The 25,623-nt window shown below is 41.8% G+C and overlaps 2 protein-coding genes across 4 annotated transcripts in view; one reads left to right on the top strand and one right to left on the bottom strand.

Annotated features, from left to right (window-relative positions):
- SLC24A1 (solute carrier family 24 member 1) overlaps positions 1-6,832 on the bottom strand; it is a 40,683-nt gene extending 33,851 nt beyond the window's left edge. The window contains exons 1-3 of the mRNA XM_027123366.1: positions 5,830-6,832; positions 5,486-5,578; positions 1,531-2,745 (exon numbers count right to left, since the gene is read on the bottom strand). The gene's annotated coding sequence lies outside the window, so the exon portion shown is untranslated. The remainder of the gene's footprint in view (positions 1-1,530; positions 2,746-5,485; positions 5,579-5,829) is intronic.
- Positions 6,833-7,046: 214 nt separating this feature from the next.
- INTS14 (integrator complex subunit 14) overlaps positions 7,047-25,623 on the top strand; it is a 35,558-nt gene continuing 16,981 nt past the window's right edge. The window contains exons 1-7 of one of the 3 annotated variants that reach the window (XM_027123373.1): positions 7,047-7,146; positions 11,674-11,957; positions 14,754-14,861; positions 18,043-18,198; positions 19,414-19,532; positions 19,967-20,109; positions 24,121-24,213. In XM_027123373.1, coding sequence (XP_026979174.1) covers positions 11,736-11,957; positions 14,754-14,861; positions 18,043-18,198; positions 19,414-19,532; positions 19,967-20,109; positions 24,121-24,213 — 841 coding nt within the window. In that variant the 5' untranslated portion in view covers positions 7,047-7,146; positions 11,674-11,735. The other 2 variants (XM_027123372.1, XM_027123374.1) reach the window with 2 other exon arrangements.

Genomic DNA, 25,623 nt, shown 5'->3' with positions numbered 1-25,623 from the left:
ATGTTCGCATTAATCTCTTACTAGCAGGTGAGCTCCTGTCTTAATCACGGCTGAAACCCCAGAGTCCAGAACGGTGTCTGGCACTCAAAAAATTTATTTGTTGGGGCTTCCCTAGTGGTGCAGTGGTTAAGAATCCGCCTGCCAATGCAGGGGACACGGGTTCAAGCCCTGGTCCAGGAAGATCCCACAGGCTGTGGAGCAACTGAACCCGTACACCACAACTACTGAGCCTGTGCTCTAGAGCCCGCAAGCCACAACTACTGAGCCCGTGTGCTCCAACTACTGAAGCCCACGTGCCTAGAGCCCGTGCTCTGCAATGAGAAGCCACCACAATGAGAAGCCTGTGCACTGCAATGAAGAGTAGCCCCCTCTCGCCACAACTAGAGAAAGCCCCGCATGCAGCAACGAAGACCCAATGCAGCCATAAATAAATAAATAAATAAATAACTCTGTGCCTCTGTTTAAAAATAAATTAATTAATTAATATATTTGTTGATGGACTGAAAATGTACATCCCAGTCATGAGATGCTCAGAGATGGAGCACCTGAGCTACACATGTGTGGGGTGGGGAGATGCCCACTCATAAAGGCTCACGGCCTTTCAGAGATCAGACTGCTGGAGAAAGACCAGCACCACCAAGGAGGGGAAGCTGATCTGCTTTTTCTATAAAGTTGTCTTATTTTATCCTCTCCCTAGAACAGGGTAGCAGGACAGGTGAGGTAAATCTAGCTGTGACTCTCACAATATATCGGGGGCTGAGGAAGGCAGGGCTTTGGGGCTGGGCAGGATGGCAGGTAGGCCTTTCCTCTCCCACCCTCTGCAGCTCAAGGCCTTTCCCATGGTTCTATTAGAACAGGAGGGAGAAGGAATTAGGCTTTGCACCTGACACTAAGGGTTTGTGGTTGAGGCTGGTTTATTTCTGGGCCTACCTCAGGAGTTGATATCGACCCTACAGTTGCATGGTGCAATTAGACAAGATTTGGCAGGGGGTGCAAAATCCAATGCCTTCAGGGCCTGGGTGGATAAAATTAAGCTAAATCAGCTCTATTCAAAGTCAGCGGAGAGTAATAAGGGCTGTGTCTGGACAGAGAATGAATGACCCATCTATAAGCATTCCAATGTAAAACAGTTTAAAAATATTAAAGGCAAACAAAATGGGGCTAGGGGCTGAATTTGACCTTCTAGTACTTTGCAAACTCTAATAAAGTAACAAATCTGACCAGGAGCAAGTCTCCAAAGGTCTCTCATTCTCAGGTTCCTCACTTATAAAACCAAGAATGACGAACTTCCTCATGGGGTTGCTCTAAGAGGTACAGTGAGAACTTGTGTGGAAGCACTTGGATCTGTCAGATACTGAACTGTGTCATAGTTCAAGAGCTTTTGTTTATATTGTTTTAATTGTTTATATTATATCATTTATAGGATTTCTTTTAAATGACTGTGCAGTTGTCACTAGTGGAAATGAGCAAAATAAGCCCCCAAACATCCCATGACATTTCATCTCTCCAAGCCAGTGGCTGGAGCCATACCTGAAGCAGGGAATTGCAGGGGGTGACACTTCATGTTGGTAAGTAGTTCAGAGACAGGGTTTTGGCTTCACAGTCAGGTACCCATCCCGAAGGGCCTGGGGTCTAGAGGAGAGATCAGACAGGCTCTATCAGAGGGCTTCAGTGTGGCCATGCAGGAATCCACACAGTACCAGAACAATTAACAACTCCTCTCTAAGTGAGTGTGAAACAGCCCATTGAGTAAAACTCACCCTGTCAAATCTGATTTTACAAAGGAATGTCAATTGAAGCAATAGTGAGGGGGTTTTTTTTGGCTTATCAATTAAAAAGGACTAAAAAATTTAATATCCAGTGCTGGTGAAGACACTGGGGATAGAGGGTAAATCTGATACAGCAGCACAGTGATGCTGTTAAACTGTGAGATCATAGTCTCTATACTCCAAACTTTCCAGTGGCTTCCCACCTCAGAGGAAAAGCTCCAACGATGGTCTGCCAGCATTGCTTGTAGGGCAAAAACTGAAATCTATCTAAACATTGATGAAAAACTGGTTACATAAATGATATCACATCTTTCCAATAGTCAATTACATAGCAATTAAAAGGAATGAATATACACACTCACACACACACACACACGCACATAGGTAGAAACAACTTTGCAAAGACTATGTAAGAATAGCTGTACTTTTGTCACCAGTAGATACAGAATGAATAAAACCAACAAAACAAAAAGACCTGGTACTTCATCTCTCAAACCCAGCGGCTGGAACCATACTTGAGGCAAGGAGATATATGTGGTTACTTCTAGGAAAAAACCACTAATTTCTCACTTCATGTACTTTGAAACTGTTTGAATTTTTCCCATATAAATGAATTACTTTTATAACTTTTTTAAAACTAGTTTTGTTTTGCTTTATCTGCTTTTTCATTGAAATATACTACCAAAGTTTTAAGAGGGTGAAGAGTGAGCCTGGCAAGACAGATGCAGGCCCAGATCATGAGAAGCCTTTAAAAATTTAGAGTTTACAACATTTTTCAAAGGAGAGGGGGTCCTAAATAAAGAAGTTCAGTTCTACTTTCTTAGACAAATGTAGTACCCATCAAATGTTCTCTGTTTTCTCTCTTTGACCTTTCTTCTAATAACCTCTCTTCCTTCCCTCCTATCTTCTTTCCACAAATGCATATCGAGTGTCACGTGCCAGACCCTGAGGATCCAGTGGTGGATAAGATTCACCCCTATTTACAGAGCAGAGATGAAGTTAATTGAAACTGGAATTGTACAAAATCGCTTCTTTGTTCAATGAGTCTTTCCATTATTTTAGACTGGGGAAGCTCTGTGGTTTTCTCAAATGCTGTGGAAAAGACTGAAGGAGGATTGAGAGGGAGGTCAGAGTTTCCTCATCAAATACGTTGCAAATGAAGAAAGACATGGAGGAATAAACCTATAGATTAAGAGATTTCAGAGATATATCAAGAGATTGCAGTGATATTTATGAGACAACTGGATATTTGAAAGCTGACTGGGTATTTGATGATATTAGAGATTTATTGTTAATTATTTTAAATGTGACAATGGTAGTGTAATTGTTGTGGGTTTAAGTCTCTCTCTGTCAAGAGAATGAGAAGACAAGTCGGACTGGGAGAAAATATTTGCAAAATACATGTCTGATAAGGGACTGTTATCCAAAATACACAAACAACACTTAAAACTCAACAAGGGGGACTTCCCTGGTGGTCCAGTGGTTAAGAATCCACCTTCCACTGCAGGGGGCGTGGGTTCTATCCCTGGTCAGGGAACTAAGATCCCACATGCAGCCAAAAACTCAATCAATCAATTAATCAATCAATAAAAGATGTTTAAAAAAAAACTCAATAAGAAAACAAACAACCTGATTAAAAAATGGGCAAAAGACCTGAACAGGTCTTTTTACCAAAGGCGATATACAGATGGCATGTAAGCATATGAAAAGATGTTCAACATCATGTAACACTAGGGAACTGCAAATTAAAACAACAATGAGATACCACTATACAGCTATTACAATAGTGAAAATCCAGAACACTGACAACATCAAATGCTGGTGAGAATGTAGAGCATCAGGAACTCTCATTCACTGCTGCTGGGAATATATAATGGTACAACTACTCTGAAAGACAGTTTGGCAGTTTCCTACAAAACTAAACATATGCTTACCATACAAGCCAGCAATCTCTCTCCATGGTATTTATTCAATTGAGTTGAAAAACCTATGCCCATACAAAGCCATGCACAAGGATGTTTATAGCAGCCTTAGTGATAACTGCCAAAACTTGGAAGCAACCAAGATATTCTTCAGCAAACTGTGGTACTTCCAAACAGTGGAATATTATATAGCACTAAAAAGAAATGAGCTATCAAGCCATGAACAGACATAAAGGAAACTTAAATGCATATTACTAAGCAAAAGAAGTCAATCTGAAAAGACTGCTCACTGTATGATTCTAACTATATGACATTCTGGGAAGGGCAAACCATGAAGACAGTAGAAGATCAGTGGTTCCTGGGAGTCATGGGAGAGGGAGGGATAAAAAGAGCACAAAGGATTTTTAGAGCAGTGAAACTACTCTGTATGATACTACAATGGTAGATACATGTCATTATACATTCGTCAAAACCCATAGAATCTACAACACCAAGAGTGAACCCTATAATAAACTATGGACTTTGGGTGATATTGATGTGTCAATGTAGGTTCATAGAGTATAACAAATGTATCACTCTGGTGCTGGGATGCTGATAGTGGAGGAGGCTGTGTGTGTGCAGACAGAGTATTTGGGAACTCTCTGTACTTTCCACTCCACTTTGCTGTGAACCTAAAAGTGCTCTAAAAATAAAGTTTATTAATTTAAAAAATCCTTCTCTTTTAGAGATACATAATGAAATACTTATGGACAAGATGTTACGCTACATAATGAAATACTTATGGACAAGATGTTATGCTATCTGTGATCTGTATCAAAACAATATGTTGGGGAGAAGTGGGTAGGGGTATAAATGGAACAAGACTGAGAATTGAGTTGAGAGTAGAAATAGGGTAAAGGGTACATGGGGATTTATTATGCTATTCCCCTATCTTTGTCTGTGTTTGAAAATCTTCAGTGATAAAAATTTTTAAGAAGACAAAAGGGTCATATATACAATTTCTTTGGACTTTCACTTTGGTGAAAATAGAGGAATGGGGTAGGATGATGAGGGAAAGCAGATAGCCTGGAGCTTGGAAGTATGATTTGGAAGTGGACACGGTCCAGACTAGAGGAGGCAGGAAGGAAGACATAGGGCAAAGGACAGCACCGAAAATGGAAAGGGAGGGAAGAACAGAAAAGGAATGTGGGCTCACCACCTTCCCCTAACCTCTCTCTTCCCCTTTTCCTCACTCACTCACTCCTTACCCTTCCTCTCTGTAGGTGAGGAAGGAAATCATCTTGGGAACTTAACAATGAAGATTCCAGGCACCAACCCATGAAATTCCAATTCAGTCAGCATGGCCTGGGAATCTACATTTTCAACACGTGCTGTTGGAGAACTGGATGGGTATATGAACCTCCCTTGAACCCAGTACGTGGCTTCTGTGAGCAGCTTACTATTTCTGTCACTAACCTTTACTCTGCCAGACTGGAGACCAAATCACTCTCCCTTTCGAAGCCTCTGTGACAGCTGTCTACTGTTTCAAAGCAGGAAAAAATAAAGGGAATGATAGATTATGCAAAGGAAGTTGTTTACCGATTTCCTTTAATGTATGTGTGGAACCATGCAAATGCTAAGGGTCTCTTGAGTGGGAAAAAGAAATTTATTAGCCAGCTATGGCTTGAAAGACCTCTCCTTTAAGACCTTCTAACTCTTTGTGCTAATGTTCTCTGATTTTATATTCACTCAACAACCTTTTGATTTTTAATGGGATTCTACTAAGAATTAAAAAACAAAAACAAAAGCACTTACCAGTTGCCCTAAGTGATGTGGTCCTCTTGGTAGTCCTACCTTTTATCATCAGTTTTAATCGATTGCCTTTTGCTTCCCTGGTCTCCTGAAAGCCTGTATTCAGAAGAACTAGAAGATGTGATCACCCATCAGCAAACTAATAATCTTTAGGCCTGGGTAAGGTAATGAATCAGTCCATGGAGCTGAGCTGGAACTACCAGGAGAACAGTGACCGCAGGGCTAAGTCATCATCACATTAGGGGTAGCTCGAAAATTCCCTTGCCCACACGTTCTTGGCCACATCCCTCCCACTAGGGAAAGAACAAGAAACTATAACGAAGTAATCAGAATGCAGCCTTACTTACTTAGATTCCAGTGCCTGCTCAAGCATAAAAGGGTCTTGAGATGGTGAAACCAGCCAAGTTGGGGAGAGAAGTTCTGAAGCAAATAGGGCAGTCTGCCTGCCCCTGGGCCCTGATGCTGACAGGGTCATTCCCATGGAGTGATGCGCCTTCCTCTGCCACCTCTGATATAAGGAGGGGACAGGAAAGAACTACAAGCAACTGGAGCCCACACTCTCCCACAGAACAAGTCAGACAGACTCAGTTGTTCGGTTCAAAGCATCCTCCCTCCTTGACCCACCTCCTACCTCGCCCCCTCCCACCAACCAAAAGAAAAGGAGACAAAGGTCTAAAGCCTTCTAGAGGCCTTTCTGTTCCCACTTGTAACCTAGGTGGTCCAGCATTGTTTTTTGAACCATAACTACCCAGGGGCCTGCTGGCATCCATTCAGGCCTACCTCTAGCTGGCATTTGCTAGCTCTCTAAGAGGTTAGAAAGCAAGTCACTCCTTGTCCCCTCAAGGACCTCGCTGAGGCACAGGCTGCTATGGGGACACCAAGTGGCGAGAGGTGAGGTACGCGAGGGCCCATGATGACTCACAGGAAAGCCTAAGTGCAAATCCCTCAGCAGCGCACCTTGGCCAAGGCAGGGGAACTGAGTGAACCCTCCCTCTACTTCCCTCAAAGGGTTCGGGGATAAAGTGAGCATCCGGGCTGAGGAGACCAAGAGGGAAAGCCTTGACGTGGAAACTGGCTCACGTCTGCTACGAAAAATACACAGCGTGCTCAGTATGAGCACTCCTCAGGCAGGAATTACAATTTATAGAGTAGGAAGAGGATTCTGGCAACTAGTTCAGAGGAGGGGTCTGAAGAGGGACGGGGAAGAGGGGCAAATATCAGCGAGGGTCAGGCTGGTGCACCGAGCCCAGGTGAGTGAGGAGACAGTGTGAATTGGTCACGGGGTTACCCAGACAGGTGAGGCCCACGGGCCAACGAGAGGCAGGTGGGCAGGAGGCCAGAAACAAATAAGGAAAAGCCCGAGAACGAGAAGGGAGAGAAGAGGCGAACACAGCCCGGGCCCGGCGCAGCTGGGGACTACGTGGGGAGTGGGGTCGTGGCGGTGGCCGCAAACAAAACGCTGCGAAGTGAAGCGCTGAGGAAGACGCATCGGGAAGCTTCTCCGCTGAGTCAACGCCCCGCCCACGACGTCCTTAAAGCCCCGCCCCAAGCGCCTAGCGCACACCCGGCGCCGAGTTCCGTTTCGTCGCGCGGCCATATACTTCCGGCTGCGGCGCGCTGGCGGAAAGGGTTTGGTGACGGACCGTACCGGTGATGGGCGCGGGGTGAGTAGAGGGCGCTGGAGACCGTAGGCTGTCTTGGATTGCTTGTTGGAGCTGCAGGAGAAGGGGTCGGCGGCGGGGAACAACGCGGGGCCGACGCCCGGCCTTTCCGCCGCCGAGGTGGCCGCCCCGCGCCGTCTCTGCGGCGCCAGTTCCGGGCCACTGCCTTCGTTCTCCCTTCGCTCTGCCGCGCCAGAGCTCTGCACAAGCACCACGATGTCGGCCCCTTACCCAGGCCCCCTTCGCCTCCTCTTCCCATAAGAGACTTCCAGATCTTAAAGATTTTTGACTGATTTTAAGGTAAAAATACATCCCCAGGCAGACGCGATCCAAATGCAGGAGTTCTGTGTTTACAGGTTGGCATTTCAGAGGTGAAGTTGTAACGAGAACGGTGGAGGGGACTCATCCGGGCAAGAGATGTGAGGCCAACAGACAAACTTAAGAGTAGGTTAGCGGATCCCTAGAAATTCGAGTGGAATCACGCTTTAAGAGCGATACTCCTCAGAATCACTTCTTTATGAACGAGCCAATTGTCTCCTTCTGGGAAGAATTATAAATGTGTAGCTAATGGAGATGACCAAATCAAGGGGCTAAGGGCTACTTGAGAAAAGGAGACCACTAGTTGTCTTAAGCATTGTATGTAAACTGTACTTACGAGAAGGCTATGGGGGTGGGGTGGAGGACCTTAGGGTAAGAATCAACCCAAGAGAGAAGTAACATGGTGTTTTCACAAAATTGCTGGACTGTGTGGGCAGGGATTTTTTTTTTTTTAATCAGGCTTAGGCTACTTGAGTGAACCATCCTTCAAGAACATCCATCCATCTTTTACTTCTGTGCTGACAACCTGAGTTCTAAATTGGTTTCCCATGACTTTGCCATTGTTAGGAAGGTGTGTTTGGGGGTGGACACAAATGCATCAGTCTGAAGAAAGAGCCAGCTCCATAAGTGTCTTCCCAGAATGCAAGCCTGCCAGCTATGGTCACCCATTACAGTGTTACAGCAGATTTCATGAGCTGGAAATGCTTTCTTATATATGATCTAAATCTGTGTATCCTGATTCTCATTCTCCTAAGAGATGAGGCCAGTACTCCGCATCCCCAGCTTTCAGTAACGTAAAGACCTCTGTGCCTGAATGGGAATACCATAGGAGCTGGATAAACTCTATACGTGGGTAGAGGCATAGGAGTTCCTGATATCTCTGCTTGAACGAGGAGAGGAGGAAGTGTGTTTCTGGTGTCCAGAGTTAAAATTTGTAATGTGTTTTGCCAAAAAATTAATGTTACATCTGGTGCTGAGAGGTAGTTTACTTGTCATTGTCAAGTATTTGTCAATACATACTGTGTGCCCACTGCTGTGATAGGTTCTGAGGAGACATTGGTGGGCAGAATCTCACACTGTCCTTGCTCTTGTTGAGCTTATCGTCTAATGTAGTGTAGTTGAACCAGTATTGCACAGGACCTCACTTCTTGAACAACACAGCTGAGACCCAGAAAGGGTCTGGAAAGACTGAGTAGATGAAATAGCACCAAGTTGATAATGCCTAAGCACATGCACGTGACAGCAGAAGAAACTCACAGGCTCTCAGAGCCTGTTAACTTTGACTTCGGACACAGTTTTAGCAAGCTGGATTACCTGGCTTTCCAGCTCATAGTAGCCAAAAAGCAACAAATCGGAAAGAGGGAGGATGATTACAGAGAAAAGTGGGATGCAAAATGATGGTCCAAAACTTAGTTACAAAGAGGAGGCACCAAAACAGAACACAACAGCCTGGATCCCTTGAGTACAAGGCAGTGTTTCTGGGTATGTTCTATATACTTGTTCCATGGCATCAACTAATGATCAGAGAAGGGTTAAATGGGAAACACAGAGTTAACAAACTGGATTCTTTGCTATAGAGCTTCTCAGTGTCTTTAATAAGGCCTGAACTCATTTTTCTTGGCACATCCCTCCAGGGCAGTGTTGTGCAGCACACACTTGGGAGAATGCTGGTATAAATTAAAACAAGAGGGCAGCAGCGTGCTGGGCAGTATTGGTGTTCAGAGTTGTGATGCTAAGTCAGAGTGAATTATGTTTAACATGCTGTGCTTAATGAGGCGCAGAATAAGGATGCACATTTTGGGGTTTTTTGTTTGTTTGTTTTTGCGGTCCGCGGGCCTCTCACTGTTGTGGCCTCTCCCGTTGCGGAGCACGGGCTCCGGACGCGGACGCGCAGACTCAGCGGCCATGGCTCACGGGCCCAGCTGTTCCGCGGCACGTGGGATCTGCCCAGACCGGGGCACGAACCTGTGTCCCCTGCATCGGCAGGCGGACTCTCAACCACTGCGCCACCAGGGAAGCCCCTTGGTTTTTTTTAAAAATAAATTTATTTTATTTATTTTTGGCTGCGTTGGGTCTTCGTTGCTGTGCATCGGCTTTTCTCTGGTTGTGAAGAGTGGGGCCACTGTTTGCGGTGCGCAAGCTTCTCATTGCGGTGGCTTCTCGTTGTGGAGCACGGACTCTAGGTGTGCGGGCTTCAGTAGTTGTGGCACGTGGGCTCAGTAGTTGTGGCTTGCGAGCTCTAGAGCGCAGGCTCAGTAGTTATGGTGCGCGGGCTTAGTTACTCCGCGGCATGTGGGATCTTCCCAGACCAGGGCTCGAATCTGTGTCCCCTGCATTGGCAGGCAGATTCTTAAACCACTGCACCACCAGGGAATCCCACATTTTAGTTTTTTTCTATCAAAATGGTTAAACATTTTGGAAAGCAGTCTGGAAGAGTAATTTATATATCTCCTTTAGTCTTTATCGATGTTGGATACATGAGGCATTTGTATTTGAAAGGCCATTATGTGGTAAAAAGGCTTTTCCTACTTGACATGAGTCCCTGATCCCCATTTATAACATTGTTTCTGTGAGGCAATATGCTCAGAGTTCCCAACAGCCTACTTACAAATGGAATTTTAGAATAGCACACGTTTGCAGTTGGACACTGTACTAAAACAAGCCCTCTGGCCACTGTTAAGTGTTTTGAAGTAAGTTCCAAAAAAGAAATTAGTGAACATTAAATTTTCTAACTTGTTTATGTCCATCCTGAGTGTTCTCTAATTGTATATATGCAAAATTGTATATATGCAATATATGCAGTATGATTTTTATGAAGTTGTAATCGGTGTATACATACAGGCCTGTGACCTGCTTTTCTCAGTTACTAATACTATATAAATATTTCTGATATCTGTATATGTATGATTTATTTATAGCTATATGATATTTAATTGTGTGAGTAGACTATAGTTTGCTTAATAATAGAGTAGCAGCAGCAGCAAGAGCAGATCTGTATATCTGGGAACTTTTTTCTTTATTTTTGAGCACAGAAATGTTTTCTTCATGCTAATTCTCAATCCATAATTTTAAAAGCTCTTTGTTTTCTCCATTTCTTCTACATTTTGACTTTTATACAGTTTCAAGAGATACTGCCAGCTGTCATACATATTCTTTAATTTTGCTCTTTTCCTTCATAGTTAAAGAGCTGTTGCCTCGTTTATCTGCAGTGAGTACTACTGAGGCTAGCAGTTTGTTGTTTTTGTCATGCTTAATGATTTCCAGCTTTGTCTAATTTGGACTATGACTTTACCAGCCTTTTCTTTTTTTTTAAATAATTTATTTTATTTTATTATTTTATTTATTTATTTTTGGTTGCGTTGGGTCTTCGTTGCTGCATGCAGGCTTTTCTCTCGTTTCGGCCCGTGGGGGCTACTCTTCGTTGCGGTGCGCGGGCTTCTCATTGCGGTGGCTTCTCGTTGCGGAGCACGGGCTGTAGGCGCATGGGCTTCAGTAGTTGTGGCACCTGGGCTCAGTATCTGTGGCTCATGGGCTCTAGAGCACAGGCTCAGTAGTTGTGGTGCACAGGCTTAGTTGCTCTGCGGCATGTGGGATCTTCCCGGACCAGGGCTCGAACCTGTGTCCCCTCCATTGGCAGGCAGATTCTTAACTACTGTGCCACCAGGGAAGCCCGACTTTTTGTTTTTATATTTTGCGTTCATTTTAATTTTTTTAAAAAGGACATTAGGCAACAAGATAATTCAGCAAACACTTGCCCAAATACTGCTGTATTGAGTAAGATAGTGATGGTGCCCAAAAAGAATGGTTGATTGTCAAAAAGTACCACCATAAGACAACTAGAAATGTTCTTTAGTAAATTAAGTGTCGGAGAGGTGATGTAGGAGTGTTTGTTATATTAAGTTGTGTAAGATTTGAAAGTATTCAACTCAAGAGCTCCCTGAATTTAATATTTTGTTTTATTTTGTTTTTACTAGAAACATTTAAGATGGTCCTTGATTTATGGCCATTTAGTGGGTGATTCTAGGAGTGGTCCTCACAGTGAACTAAGCTGCTTGCTTCCCTCCCACTGAATTCCCTGCAGATTTGTCCTCACCTCCACTTAGATGGGGTTTGCCTTCACTTATTTCTGGAAAGTTAGGTTAAAATTATGATTAAAAAAATACTTTTTTCTCTCCATGACATGCAAGACCTAATCATATTTATTTTCTACAGCATTTCTCTATCTATAGCTATCTGTTTACATTCTGACTGGGAACACTGGGATCACTTTCATCATGCCTACGGTGGTGGTAATGGACGTATCCCTTTCCATGACCCGACCTGTGTCTATCGAGGGGTCCGAGGAATATCAGCGCAAGCACCTGGCAGCCCATGGTTTGACAATGCTGTTTGAACACATGGCCACAAATTACAAGCTTGAGTTTACAGCCCTGGTGGTTTTTTCATCACTCTGGGAATTGATGGTTCCCTTCACAAGAGATTATAACACGCTACAGGTACAAAAAGGAATGAGTTATTGTATGTACTGGGCCCAATTTATAGGAAGGAAAACAGTATTATCATATTGCACTGAATATTTAGAACTGGAATTATTTAAAGATAAGTCTATGGGTATAATATCTGAGTATAACTGTAAAACAAAGATTCATAATCAGTAGGCCTTCTGCCTTTGGTAGAGCTATGAGTTAGAGCTGTGAGTTGTTGCTGTAGCCTCCTCTTTTGGTTTTCTGGAATTCTCTGTGGGAGGGGAGCATCTCAGGATGTAGTGCCCTGTTCCCTAAAGTTCAGGATCTTTAGGTTCAACACTTTTCTACTTTTCTATAAAACTTGAGATGAAAAACAGTCCTTCCAGGGACTTCCCTGGTGGCTCAGTGATTAAGAATCCGCCTACCAATGCAAGGGACACGGGTTTGAGCCCTGGTCCGAGAAGATCCCACATACCGTGGAGCAACTAAGCCCATGCGGCACAACTACTGAACCTGCAAGCCACAGCTACTGAGCCCATGCACCTAGAGCCCGTGCTACGCAACGAGAAAAGCCACCGCAAGGAGAAACCCATGCACCACAACAAAGAGTAGCCACCGCTTGCTGCAACTAGAGAAACCCCACATGCAGCAATGAAGACCCAACACAGCCAAAAATAAATAAATTTTAAAAAAAGAAAAATAGTCCTTCCTTATAAAATCCTTATTCTAGAGTAATTCAGGAGTATATTTCCTCCGCAACAAATAGCCTTTGATTTACAGATGCCAAGAAATCATTTTAAAACCTTGATTGATAGGTGTTACCTTCCAAAGGTGTTGTCTGTGATATGCCAAAGAATTACTTTCTGACAACATCTCTAAATTATTACTATTTCCAACAATACCTAGCACAGTTCCTTGCCCATAGTGAGCAGTCAGTAAGTGTTTGTGGAATTAAAATGAACAGTTTAATAGTTGCTAGGCAGTTTAGAAATCCAGGATCAGTATAGTTTGCTTTTTAAAATATAAATAATAAAATTTTGTTAAATCATTTATTATCTCACATTTTTTTAAAAAATCTATTTATTTATTTTGGCTGCACTGGGTCTTAGTTGCAGCATGTGAACTTTCAGTTGCAGCATGCAGACCTTAGTTGTGGAATGCAGAGTCTCAGTTGCAGCATGTGGGCTTCTTAGTTTTGGCGTGTGGACTCTTAGTTGCGGCATGTGAACTCTTAGTTACAGCATGAATGTGGGATCTAGTTCTCTGACCAGAGGTCGAACCCAGGCCCCCTGCATTGGGAGCATGGAGTCTTACCCACTGGACCACCAAGGAAGTCCCTATCTCACATTTTTTTAAGTGACTCAAAAGCTTTTTTTTTTTTTTCATTTTTTAATTGCACTGGATTTCTTATAGATGAGTAAACTAAGAATCTTGGATGTTCAGCAGTTCTGAAATTTAAAGAATTGCTATATAGGTAGTGAAGAGTAATGGTTGAGTCCTGGAGTCTGACTGACTGGGTTCAAATCTAGATTCTGCCACTTCTAGGTGTAAGACCTGGGAAAGTGACCTAATCGTTTTGTACCTCAGTTTCCTTATTTTAAAAATAGGTTAATTGGGCTTCCCTGGTGACGCAGTGGTTAAGAATCCGCCTGCCAATGCAGGGGACATGGGTTCAAGCCCTGGTCCGGGAAGATCCCACATGCCGCAGAGCAACTAAGCCTGTGCACCACAACTACTGAGCCTGCGCTCTAGAGCCCGTGAGCCACAACTACTGAAGCCTGCATGCCACAACTACTGAAGCCTGCTTGCCACAACTACTGAAGCCCACACACCTAGAGCCCGTGCTCCGCAACAAGAGAAGCCACCGCAATGAGAAGCCTGCACACCGCAACAAAGAGTAGCCCCCGCTCACCACAACTAGAGAAAGTCCGTGCACAGCAACGAAGACCCAACGCAGCCAAAAATAAATAAATGAAATTTTTTTTAAATAAAGAAAATAAAAATAGATTCATTATCTATACCTTATAGCAGGGGTCCCCAACCCCCACCCCCAGCCACACAGCGGGAGGTGAGGAGTGGGCAGCCAGCAAAGCTTCATCTGCTGCTCCCCATCGCTCACATTACCGCCTTAACCATCCCCTGCCCCGCCCCACCCACCCCCCGTCTGGAAAAACTGTCTTCCACGAAACTGGTGCCTGACCAAAAAGGTTGGGGACCACTGCGTTATAGGATGTTGTCATGATTAAATGCATGTAAAATGCCTAGAATGATGATAGTATTCAGTAAATTTTGTCATTATTTTTGTGATGTCTTCAAACGTTTTTCATTTTAATTATTTCTTTCAAGGTCCACTTAATAAAGATATGAACTTGATGGACAATTCACTCTCACCTGATGAGAGAACAGAATAAAGGGAAGCTCTTTTTTTTTTTTTTTTGTGGTGGTACGCGGGCCTCTCACTGTGTGGCCTCTCCCGTTGCAGAGCACAGGCTCCGGATGTGCAGGCTCAGTGGCCATGGCTCACGGGCCCAGCCGCTCCGCGGCATGTGGGATCTTCCCGGACCAGGGCACGAACCCATGTACCCTGCATCGGCAGGCAGACTCTCAACCACTGAGCCACCAGGGAAGCCCAGGGAAGCTCTTTTAATCATCCTTTATAGTTGAGGAAATCTTTTTTACCATTTTTCTTTAAGAACGTATGATTTGGGCTCTCAGAAACACAGTGTCCCCTGTGTAACATTCATGCTTTGAACAGTTTATGTTTTTTTCTGGTAACAAATTAAAACAGTAAATAATAATGAGCAATTTTATCTTTCATTCAATCAGGAAGCACTAAGTAATATGGATGATTATGATAAAACCTGCTTGGAGTCTGCATTAGTTGGTGTTTGCAATATCGTTCAGCAAGAATGGGGTGGTGCAATTCCTTGTCAGGTAATGATCAATTCTTTTTCTTTGCCCTAAGTTAAAATCATTAACCACTGAGGCGCTTCATTTTTGTTCAGGCTCTGACACAGCATACATTGTAATTTCCACAAACTGTATTATACACTTTTGGTATCTTTTTAAAAGAAGGCACTAAATCAACACTAATATATTCAGAAAGCAGCACAAATATGCCTTAAGGAAAGCATCCTCCTAGTAAATTGACTTACCTCAAACTAGCATTGTTTGTATAAAACACAAAGGGCTCACAGTGGAATTTTAGAACACCCCCTGGAAGGGGCGATTATAATTTTGAGTGATATAATTGTAAACATCAGTACAATATAGTCTATCTTCATTATTCCAGTGTAGCATTTATTCAGCAGACTTTTAACCTTCTCAACTACCTGGGTTGTCTAAAAAGTGAGGTGTATGTCATAAAATCTGTTGCCCTTTCCTTAAGAGTCCACAATAGGTCCACATATAGCATCAAATCAGAGCAGAGTTGTAGCAATTGGAAGTTTGCTATAAACAGGTTCTTTGAGAAGTGGTAGCATATTTTAAAGGAGAAAACAGAAAAGTTGCTAAAAGGAAAATCATAATAGTCTACAACAGGAATCAGCAAACTTTTTCCGTATTTTAGGCTTTGCGGGTGTCAGTGGCAACTCCTCAACTCTGTTGTCATAGCATGAAAGCAGTCACAGGTAATAAGTAAATAAATGGGCATGGCTCTGTTCCAGTAAAACTTTATTTACAGAAACAGGCAGTGGGCCATAGTATATGATTTTTTATTATAGGGTCAAATACGGGATTCCTCAGTAGTGTCAGTAGCATCACCGATATTTGTTTTTTAAATAAGTATAAGATTGTGGCTGCCTTGTGGTGAGGAAAGGTTAGGGGCTGACCCAAATAAAACATGAGGGAATATGAGAAGTGATGGAACTGGTCTGTATCTTGATAGTAGAAGTGGTTACATCACTGAATGCATTTGTCAGAACTCATAGAACTATATACTAAAAAGGGTGAATTTTGTTGCTTATGAAATATATCTCAATAAACCCACCTTTTTTTTTTTAAGCTTTTTTGTTTTTTCTTACTGTTTTTTCTTACTCAGGTAGTTGAGTTATTTTATACAGTATGAACTCATGGGTTAGTGAAGTCCCTGAGCTACTACTAAAAGGTTAAAAATCAGATCACTTTAGTGGACACTTGCTAAAAAAGCCAGTAAATACCTTTTGATCAGTTTCCTTTCAGAAATAAAAACCTTTGTCACCTTGCTTCATAAACATTAGTTCATAAAACCATGCATACAGACTGTCTAATTTCCTAGCAATATAAAGAATAAGTGAAGTTTTGTTGTCAATATCTTCTGAACTGGAAGCTAGCAGGTAGCACAGTTTCATTTGCTACTTCTTCAGTGGTTTTAGAGAAGAAACTCAGAAAACACATAAGAGCCAGACCTTGTGCACCATGCAGACTTCTGCCTTTTAATATTTTTTTCTTCCTTTGCAAAAAGGAGGAATCTGAATTTGAGATATACTGTACCCTGAGGGGAAGGAGCTGGGCCTGGATCCACTTAGACTTGCTTGGTGAGTTTTGGGGTGAACCAGGTCCAAAACACGGTGGACGTTATTAGTGATTGTTTTTATAATCAGTTACTATCAAACAGATTTGTTTTAATGTGGAATGTTTTTAACCAAGTTTTTAAAGAGCTGGACTGTGTTTTCATTATCTGAGTAAAGTCCGTCTCATTTTGACATTACAAGAAATATTTCATTATCACACAGCATCTGAAAAAGCTAGTGGCAGAAGTAAATCATTATGTAGCAATTGTTGGTACCTAGAAGAGGGATTTGCCTTGACTGTCTTCCTAAGAGATGACATCTCTCCAGGGGACCTCTATTAAGCATTCTTGGGCTTTAGAAGTAAGTGTCAGTCTTGGCACTTCACATGGTGCAACCACCTAATACTGACTTACTGGTTTGTTATTGTTAAGTTACTAGGCTAGGCTAGGGAGAGCAAAAACAATCCTCCCCTGGATTGCTTGGGAAGTCCACCCAGGACTTCCCAAGGACTGCACTAAACAGTGAGGAAAAGGAAAATGATTTGTAACTAATGTCTATTGTTGGTATGTTTTGAAGGCTTTTAAAAATTATCGGTTGATTAAGAGTGCATTTTAAAGGTCTTGTCCATGTCTGGTTAAATGGCTTTTATAAATACATATTTAATGCAGTTGTCATTTTAGTTGAGCAGGGGTAGGTAAAGTTTGTCATCTTTGAAAATAAAGTGTCAAGGTTCAGTCTTCAGACTTCTGTGCTGGTATTTCCTAGGGACACACGTAAAATAGGTCCTTATGCCATTTTTTTTCTTTTTTTCTTTTTCTGCTGCTTCAGGTCTTAGTTGCAGCATGCGGGATCTTTTTGTTGCGGTGCGCAGGCCTCTCTCTAGTTGTGGTATGCGAGTTTTCTCTCTCTCTTTGTGGTGCGCAGGCTCCAGGGCACGTGAGCTTAGTTGCCCCAGGGCATGTGGGATCTTAGTTCCCCAACCAGGGATCGAACCTGTGTCCCCTGCATTGGAAGGCAGATTCTTTACCGCTAGACCACCAGGGAAGTACCCTTTATGCCATTTTTGACACCAGTGTCTTAGGTGCCAACTCCTTCTCTAAGAGATAGCGTTCTAGTTTTAATACAATTAAGTAAGAATTGGTTATGAATGGTTTTTTCTTTTTTTTAAGTGTTCATAGGTAGGTGCTTTTTTAAAGGTTTAATAAGATAAAATACAGTAAAATGCATAGATCTTAAGTATACAGTTTACTGAGTTTTCACAAATGTATATACCTATGTAACCACTCCTCCAGTTAAGATATAGAACATTTCCATTACCCTACAGAGTTTTCTCATGCCCCTTTCTACTCAGTATCACCCCACAACCCCTATTTGATTTATCTTAGTTTTGTTTTACGTGGTCTGAACTTAATATATATGTGTAGAATCGTATCAATACAATGTGTCTGTCATCTTTCACTTGACAAATGTTGTTGAGATTTATTCACATCTTTGTTTGTATTCCTGCAGAGGTACATTTTTCAGTGTAAATGCAATTAGGGAGAAATGAAAACATTGCCAAATAAGACTGCTTTAAATAAATATGTTATTTCATGTACAAAACTCCTCTCCCTTTTTGCAAACAGGTTGTTCTGGTGACAGATGGCTGTCTTGGCATTGGTAGAGGGTCACTGCGGCACTCCCTAGCTACTCACAGCCAACGCAGTGAGAGCAACAGGTTCCCACTACCTTTTCCTTTCCCATCTAAGTTATACATCATGTGCATGGCAAATCTGGAGGAGGTAATGCTTTTTACTAAGTTCTTTTTAGTTTGATTAGATACATTTTAGGACTCAGAAATGGAATATATTTTTTAGTATATTCCATTAATATTATATTACGTATACAGGCATGTGTCGGAGATATTGCAGGTTCCATTCCAGACCACCACTATAAAGCGGGGATCACAATAAAGCAAGTCGCATTCATTTCTTTTTTTCCCAGTGCATATAAAAAAAGCTTTGTTTGTACTATACTGTTGTCTATTAAGAGTGCAATAAATAGCACTGTCTAAAAAAAACCAATGTACATACCTTATTTTAAAAATATTTTATTGCCAAAGAGTGCTAACCATCATCTGAGCCTTCAACAAGTTGTAATCTTTTTGCTGGTGGAGGGTTTGAAATATTGCGAGAATTACCAAAATGTGACACAGAGACAAAGTGAGGAAATCCTGTGGAAAAATTGTGCCAATAAAATTGCTTGACACAGGTTTGCCACAGACCTTTGTTTAAAAAAAAAGGCAATATCTGTGAAACTCAATAAATGAGGCATGCCTATAGTATAACATTGAACTCCATTGTTTCAACTGACACTAATTACTGATTATATTTGAAAAGACTCTATGTCTCAAATGCTTTCTGAAAGCAGAGTGTTGCCACATCTCAGGAAACATAGCTGGAGTTGTTATCCGTCCTACTTCCCACAAAGATTCTTCAGATGCTACAGAGTCAGAATGTTCTTTTTGGTGTTAGGTGTTTCCCTCACTTAGGAATTCTTATGTCCATCACACCAGAAATGTTGACAGAAGTGTGCTTTGATTTTTTGTTGTTGTTAAGTAACATTACTCTGATGTATGTTTTATTAAACTCTTATCTCCTGGTTTTCCCATTTATTTTGGAAAGTTATTTAACTTTTCTTCACCTTAGTTTTTCTATCTTTAAAATATAAATAATGATGGTTCTTACCAAAATATGTTAGAAACACTTGGAAGGGAAGGTGCTATGTGAATACCAACTGTGGTCACCTCTGAATCTTTGCAAAACTACTTGGAATGAAATAGCTCTACTGGTATAATTTTATATAACATTCCTCTTTGGTAACCTTGAGTCAAAATTGTTAGTTATTTTCCTTCTCACATTGTTAAAAAAAATCATCTTCGTTTTGTGACCTTAGTGTACTGATAACAATCTGGCATTTTATGCCACTTTAAAAGAGTCATCTGTTTTGCTTTGTAGCTTCAGAGCACTGATTCCTTGGATTGCCTTGAACGTCTTATAGATTTAAACAATGGTGAAGGACAGATTTTTACTATTGATGGCCCCCTGTGCTTGAAAAATGTACAGTCTATGTTTGGGTGAGTATATACTTTTTTGCCTTCTTACAATCCAGCATTATAATTTGATGTCAGACAATAATATCTATTTTACTGTTTCTAGTTGTGTCATTTCATTTTCCCCAAGTTGCACATTTTTCAGATAAAATGATTGGTAGTAGTGATTTTTAGGTGTTGACTCCCTTTTAAATTAAGCATGACTAAATCTATAATGTCTATAGGTATTGACTTCCTTACAATGACAGCAATTTCAAAGATTTAACTGCTTTTGGGCTTTTCAGAATTGAAATTTCCTCACCAAAAATATCAGATTTTGTTCTGTTTCACAAATGGTCAGATCATAGCTTTGGAATCAACTTGAAGGGAAAACAAACTTGACATCTTAAAAAGATTACTTGAAAAAAATTATACGTATCATATTACTCTTTCTGTAACAAATAATCATCATATTCTAGAAAACTGATAGATCTGGCATATACACCTTTCCATGCTGTTCTCAAGTGTGGCCACCTAACCGCTGATGTGCAAGTCTTCCCCAGGCCAGAACCTTTTGTTGTAGACGAGGAAATCGATCCTTTCCCTAAAGTCATTAACACAGGTAACTTTTTTTATACTTCATTCTTAGTTCTTCTGTTATCCCTACTTTCTTCTAACTTCTGACTTTTACTCTCCTCTCTCCAGGAGGGTTGAAAAGAAATGCCAGTATACTTTGGATGGGAGGTTGCATTTCCTAAGGGGTGGCAGATTAGTAGTCTTCCGTGGTGAGGTCATGAGTTAATCTCTGATCCTAGATGATTATACCCACAAGTTACTAGAGTTGGAAACCAGGGCCAGATTCACTAGCATTGAAATCCTTGAGGTAGTTCTTAATAGAGATAGTAAGACGGATTAGCGTCATTATTAAGGTCATATATGAAGAGCTAGCTTTTAGACTTGGCTGTGTGACTTTTCCTCTGTGACCCTGGACAAGTCACTTCCTCTAGTTCTTATTGGCTAGGTGAGTGGAATCTCTAGGAGAAATGATGGTCTCTCAGGTCTCAGTTGTGATATATTGTACCCCTCTAATCCTGCAGCTTGTATTATGACTAAAAGAAAGCAATGTGTTATGGCTTCTACCATGTTGCCAGTGCTATGCTTAGGTTAAATTGGCAAAGCCAATAATCAAAAGTAACAAGGGGTAGTAGAGAAGAGAGTTGTCTCATATTGGCAGGTGGACTCCTTGAGTGGTGGGTATATGTTTAACCATCACTGTTTCGAGTCACCACTGCACACCCTCAGTGCCTGGCTTAGTGTCTGATGCTTAGTAGATGTTCACTAGGTAATTGTTCAATCAACAAATGATTAAAATTGGACTTCCCTGGTGGCGCAGTGGTTAAGAACCCGCCTGCCAGTGCAGGGAACACGGGTTCGAGCGCTGGTCTGGGAAGATCCCACATGCTGTGGAGCAACCAAGCCCATGCGCCGCAACTACTGAGCCTGCGCTCTAGAGCCCGTGAGCCACAACTACTGAAGCCCGCGTGCCTAGAGCCCGTGCTCCGCAACAAGAGAAGCCACCGCAGTGAGAAGAAGCCCGCACACCGCAACAAAGAGCAGCCCCTGCTCACTGCGACTAGAGAAAGCCCGCACGCAACAGCGAAGACCCAAAGCAGCCAAAAATTAATTAATTAATTAATTAATAATAAAAGATATAATGAAAAAATTTTTAAATGATTAAAATTAAGTACAGCTGGAAATTCATTTCATTCTTGGGTGTGTAGACTTTAAGGAGTTTTTGAGTGAAGGGCTGTGCACAGGCTGTTTTGTTTTCTGTGCCTTTATTTTCTGCTCCTGCTAGAAATAGGTCATCCATCTCTTTCATTGTGACTAGACAGCAGTGTGCCAAATGTTTTGTTGCCTTCAAACCAGTTATATTCCACTTCCCTCCCACCCTTTTAGGATGAGTAACTTCAAATAGATCTTTTCTTCCCAGAAGTACATTACTTTCTATGTACTAGATTTCACAAATGCAGTGTTTAGGTGGGGAATTCAAATATGATAACTAAGAAGGTTATTGGAAGTTCTCTGAATGGCTCTAATGCTTTTCATTTTAAGTAACTAAGAAAATAAGGATAATTGTCCTTTATTTAATGGACTAACTTATAAAAGCTTCTAGTCCAAGATTTTTGTTATAGCTTATATTTAAACCACTAAAACATAGGCCTTTTTCTACTCAGATGAAAAATATATAACTGCTTATGCTGATTCATTCGTTACTCAGCTAAAGAAGGTAATGATAGCACAACTCCAGAGAAGCAGATTTCCTGATGTATAAGAAGTATGGTATACTCACCATGATCCTGATTTTTTAAAACATTGTTTTGAGAATATGAATGTGTATATGCCTAGAAGAAAGACTAAAAAGCAATTCAGTAAAATATTAATAGAGGTTTCCTTTGATGAGGAATGATGAGTGACTTTATTTTTCTTCTTTACAGTTTTTAGTGTTTTCTAAGTTTTTATACTACTTATATAATCAGAAAAAACTTCCAGGGCTTCCCTGGTGGCGCAGTGGTTGACAGTCCGCCTGCCGATGCAGGGGAGATGGGTTCGTGCCCCGGTCCGGGAAGATCCCACGTGCCATGGAGCGGCTGGGCCCGTGAGCCATGGCCGCTGAGGCTGCGCGTCCGGAGCCTGTGCTCTGCAACGGGAGAGGCCACAACAGTGAGAGGCCTGCGAACAGCAAAAAAAAAAAAAAGAAAAGAAAAAACTTCCAGAAAGTACTCTTTGGGTTACAACTTTTTTTTTTTTTAACTTATTTTAGATTTTCAACAAATACTTTTGGTCTTTAATACAGCTTCTATAAAGCAAAGAAACCATTGTCATATGTACACTGCTACCTTGATTTTGTAGAGAATGTATTTCTTTCTCAGGGAAACAGTTTTAATGCAAAAGCCTTACCCTCCAGGCATAGCTGCTTGCAGTTGTTGTGGAAGTATTTTACTATGACGCCCCCTGGTGACCTGAACATCCTGACTATTCAGAGAGACTTGGCTGGGGACCTAGCCTCATAAAAATAGTCTAGCTGATTTGTCGTATAACTTAAGTCCATTAAATAAAAGACAGTTGTCCTTAATTTCTTAGTTACTTAAAATGCAAAGTATTAGAGTCATTCAGAGAAACTTCTAATAACCTTCCTAGTCATCATATTTGAATTCCCGATCTAAACCTTGTGTTTATGAAATCTAGTACATAGAAAATAATGTACTTTCCCATAACAAATTAATTCTTTGTTTTTAATTAATTTTTATTGGAGTATAGTTGCTTTACAATGTTGTGTTAGTTTCTGCTGTACAGCAAAGTGAATCAGTTATACATACACATATATCCACTCTTTTTTAGATTTCCTTCCCATTTAGGTCACCACAGAGCATTGAGTAGAGTTCCCTGTGCTATACAGTAGGTTCTCATTAGTTATCTTTTTCTTTCTTTTTTTTTTTTTTTTGCGGTACGCGGGCCTCTCACTGTTGTGGCCTCTCTCGTTGTGGAGCACAGGCTCCGGACACGCAGGCTCAGCGGCCATGGCTCATGGGCCCAGCCGCTCTGCGGCATGTGGGATCCTCCCAGACCGGGGCACGAACCCGTTTCCCCTGCATCGGCAGGCGGACTCTCAACCACTGCGCCACCAGAGAAGCCCAGTTATCTATTTTATATACAGTAGTGTATATGTGTGAATCCCAATCTCCCAATTCATCCCATTCCCCCTTCCCCCCTTGATAACCATAAGTTTGTTTTCTACATCTGTGTCTCTGTTTCTGCTTTGCAAGTAAGTTCATCTGTACCATTTTTCTTTTTTTTTTTTTTTTTTTTTTTTTTTTGGATGCATTGGGTCTTCGTTGCTGGGCGTGTGCTTTCTCTACTTGCAGCGAACGGGAGCTACTCTTCGTTGCGGTGTGCGGGCTTCTTATTGCGGTGGCTTCTCTTATTTCAGAGCACAGGCTCTAGGCGCGCATGCTTCAGTAGTTGCGGTGCGTGGGCTTAGTTGCTCCGGGGCCTGTGGGATCTTCCCAGACCAGGGATCGAACCCATGTCCCCTGTATTGGCAGGTGGATTCTTAACCCCTGAACCACCAGGGAAATCCTGTACCATTTTTCTAGATTCCACATACGAGTGATATTTTACGATATTTTTCTTTCTCTTTCTGACTTACTTTACTCTGTATGACAATCTCTGGGTCCATCCATGTCACTGCAAATGGCATTATTTCATTCCTTTTATGGCTGAGTAATATTCCATTGTATATATGTGCCACATCTTCTTTATCCATTCCTCTGTCGATGGACATTTAGGTAGCTTCCATGTCCTGGCTATTGTAAATAGTGCTACAGTGAACATCGGGGTGCATGCATCCTTACAGATTTCTCCGGATATATGCCCAGGAGTGGGATTGCTGGGTCACATGGTAGCTCAGTTTTTAGTTTTTTAAGGAACCTCCATACTGTTCTCTGTAGAGGCTGTACCAGTTTATTGGTACATTCCCACCAACAGTGTAGGATGGTTCCCTTTTCTCCACACCGTCTCCAGCATTTATTGTTTGTTACAAGTTAATTCTATGTTGATTCCTTCTTTTCAGATTTGGAAATAGTGGGATTTATTGATATAGCTGATATTTCAAGTCCCCCTGTTCTGTCCAGACATCTGGTTCTACCTATAGCACTTAACAAAGGTGAGTTCTCTTCCTATTCCAGTGATACATATGAAGTATCTTATTATCTAAAGTTATTCTTAAATGTAAGATAGTAGAATAGCCCATTTTGCAGAATTTGGGGGAAAGGAGTAGTTATTAGATTGTTTTTTTTGGTTTTTTTGGTGTTTTTTTGCGGTACGTGGGCCTCTCACTGTTGTGGCTCTCCCGTTGCGGAGCACAGGCTCCGGACGTGCAGGCTCAGCGGCCATGGCTCACGGGCCTAACCGCTCCGTGGCATGTGGGATCTTCCCAGACCGGGGCACGAACCTGTGTCCCCTGCATTGGCAGGCAGACTCTCAACCACTGCGCCACCAAGGAAGCCCTGGAAAGCATTTTGATACATATTTATTGTGTGCTGCTTCGTTAATTTACAGTGGAAATCCTCTTTAGAGATGACAGTGCTTAGTCCCTCATCCTGGGCTCTGCCTTTCCCTGTGGGAGCATGCTGGGGAAACCAAAGTAGTTCTCAGAAGGTTGCCTGATCAATGTGGAATACAGCTTTATAAGGGGAGAAACCACACCTGTTCTCTACTGGTGCCTAGCACATAGTAGATACTCAGTAAATACTGTTGAATGAGTGAATGAATCCAGGTCCTTGTGAGGCCTCATTACTGCAGGATGTATTTCTCCAGCAACTATAAAGTCATCTCCTACGTTCAGCATCTCTCTGAAGAATGTTAGTCTCTAGCACTTTAAACTTCTCTTTTCTATGTTTTAGGCTGACCGTCTCCTTTATATTCACCAGCTTTCTCCAAGAAGTATATACAACCAGGTTTCCACTCACTGAGTTATGACCACATTCCATTTACTCATGGTTATTTCAGTTGGAGTGTTAGGTATTCCATAACCCTCCATCACATATTCATAGACAGAATCTTTGATATGTTCTCACAGATGACCGATTATGATCCTTTTGTTTATACTTTACCTTACTGTTATTGATATTGATAACAACTGAGTTTACCTTATTCCTAAGGTCCTGGGAATTCTGCGTGCCCATATAAATTGCCAAGAAAGAAAGTGGGCAAAACAAAGAGTTTGTATAGGAAAACAGTGGGAAGAAAAGTATGGGAAGGCAAAATGGAGCCGTGTTGTAAGGGCTGTTGAATGTCAAACTAAACCAGGAAGATCTTTCTATTGAATTAGAAAGTCTTTGAATCAGCTTGAGTACACAGATAGTTCCAGAAGGAAGTTAATTGGAGGAAGATTCATTCATTTGTCAGCAGAGTGTATGAGAGAACCTGGAGTTGGAGAAGTGAGTCAAGAAGCTTATGGAGTAGTCACTGTTCTTTGGGGTATCCCATCCACGTGCTGCCTGAAGGCTGTCAGTTGAGAACACTCTTGACATCTCTGAATCTGTTTCTGTTTCGATGGTGCCTGAAACCCCCA

The sequence above is a fragment of the Aethalodelphis obliquidens genome, unplaced genomic scaffold, assembly GCF_003676395.1.
Source record: "Aethalodelphis obliquidens isolate GAN/ISIS:26980383/991018 unplaced genomic scaffold, ASM367639v1 scaffold26, whole genome shotgun sequence".
In the NCBI taxonomy this organism is placed as follows: Eukaryota; Metazoa; Chordata; class Mammalia; order Artiodactyla; family Delphinidae; genus Aethalodelphis; species Aethalodelphis obliquidens.
Note: the sequence above shows the minus strand (reverse complement) of the source record. Positions and strands in the feature narration are given on the sequence as shown.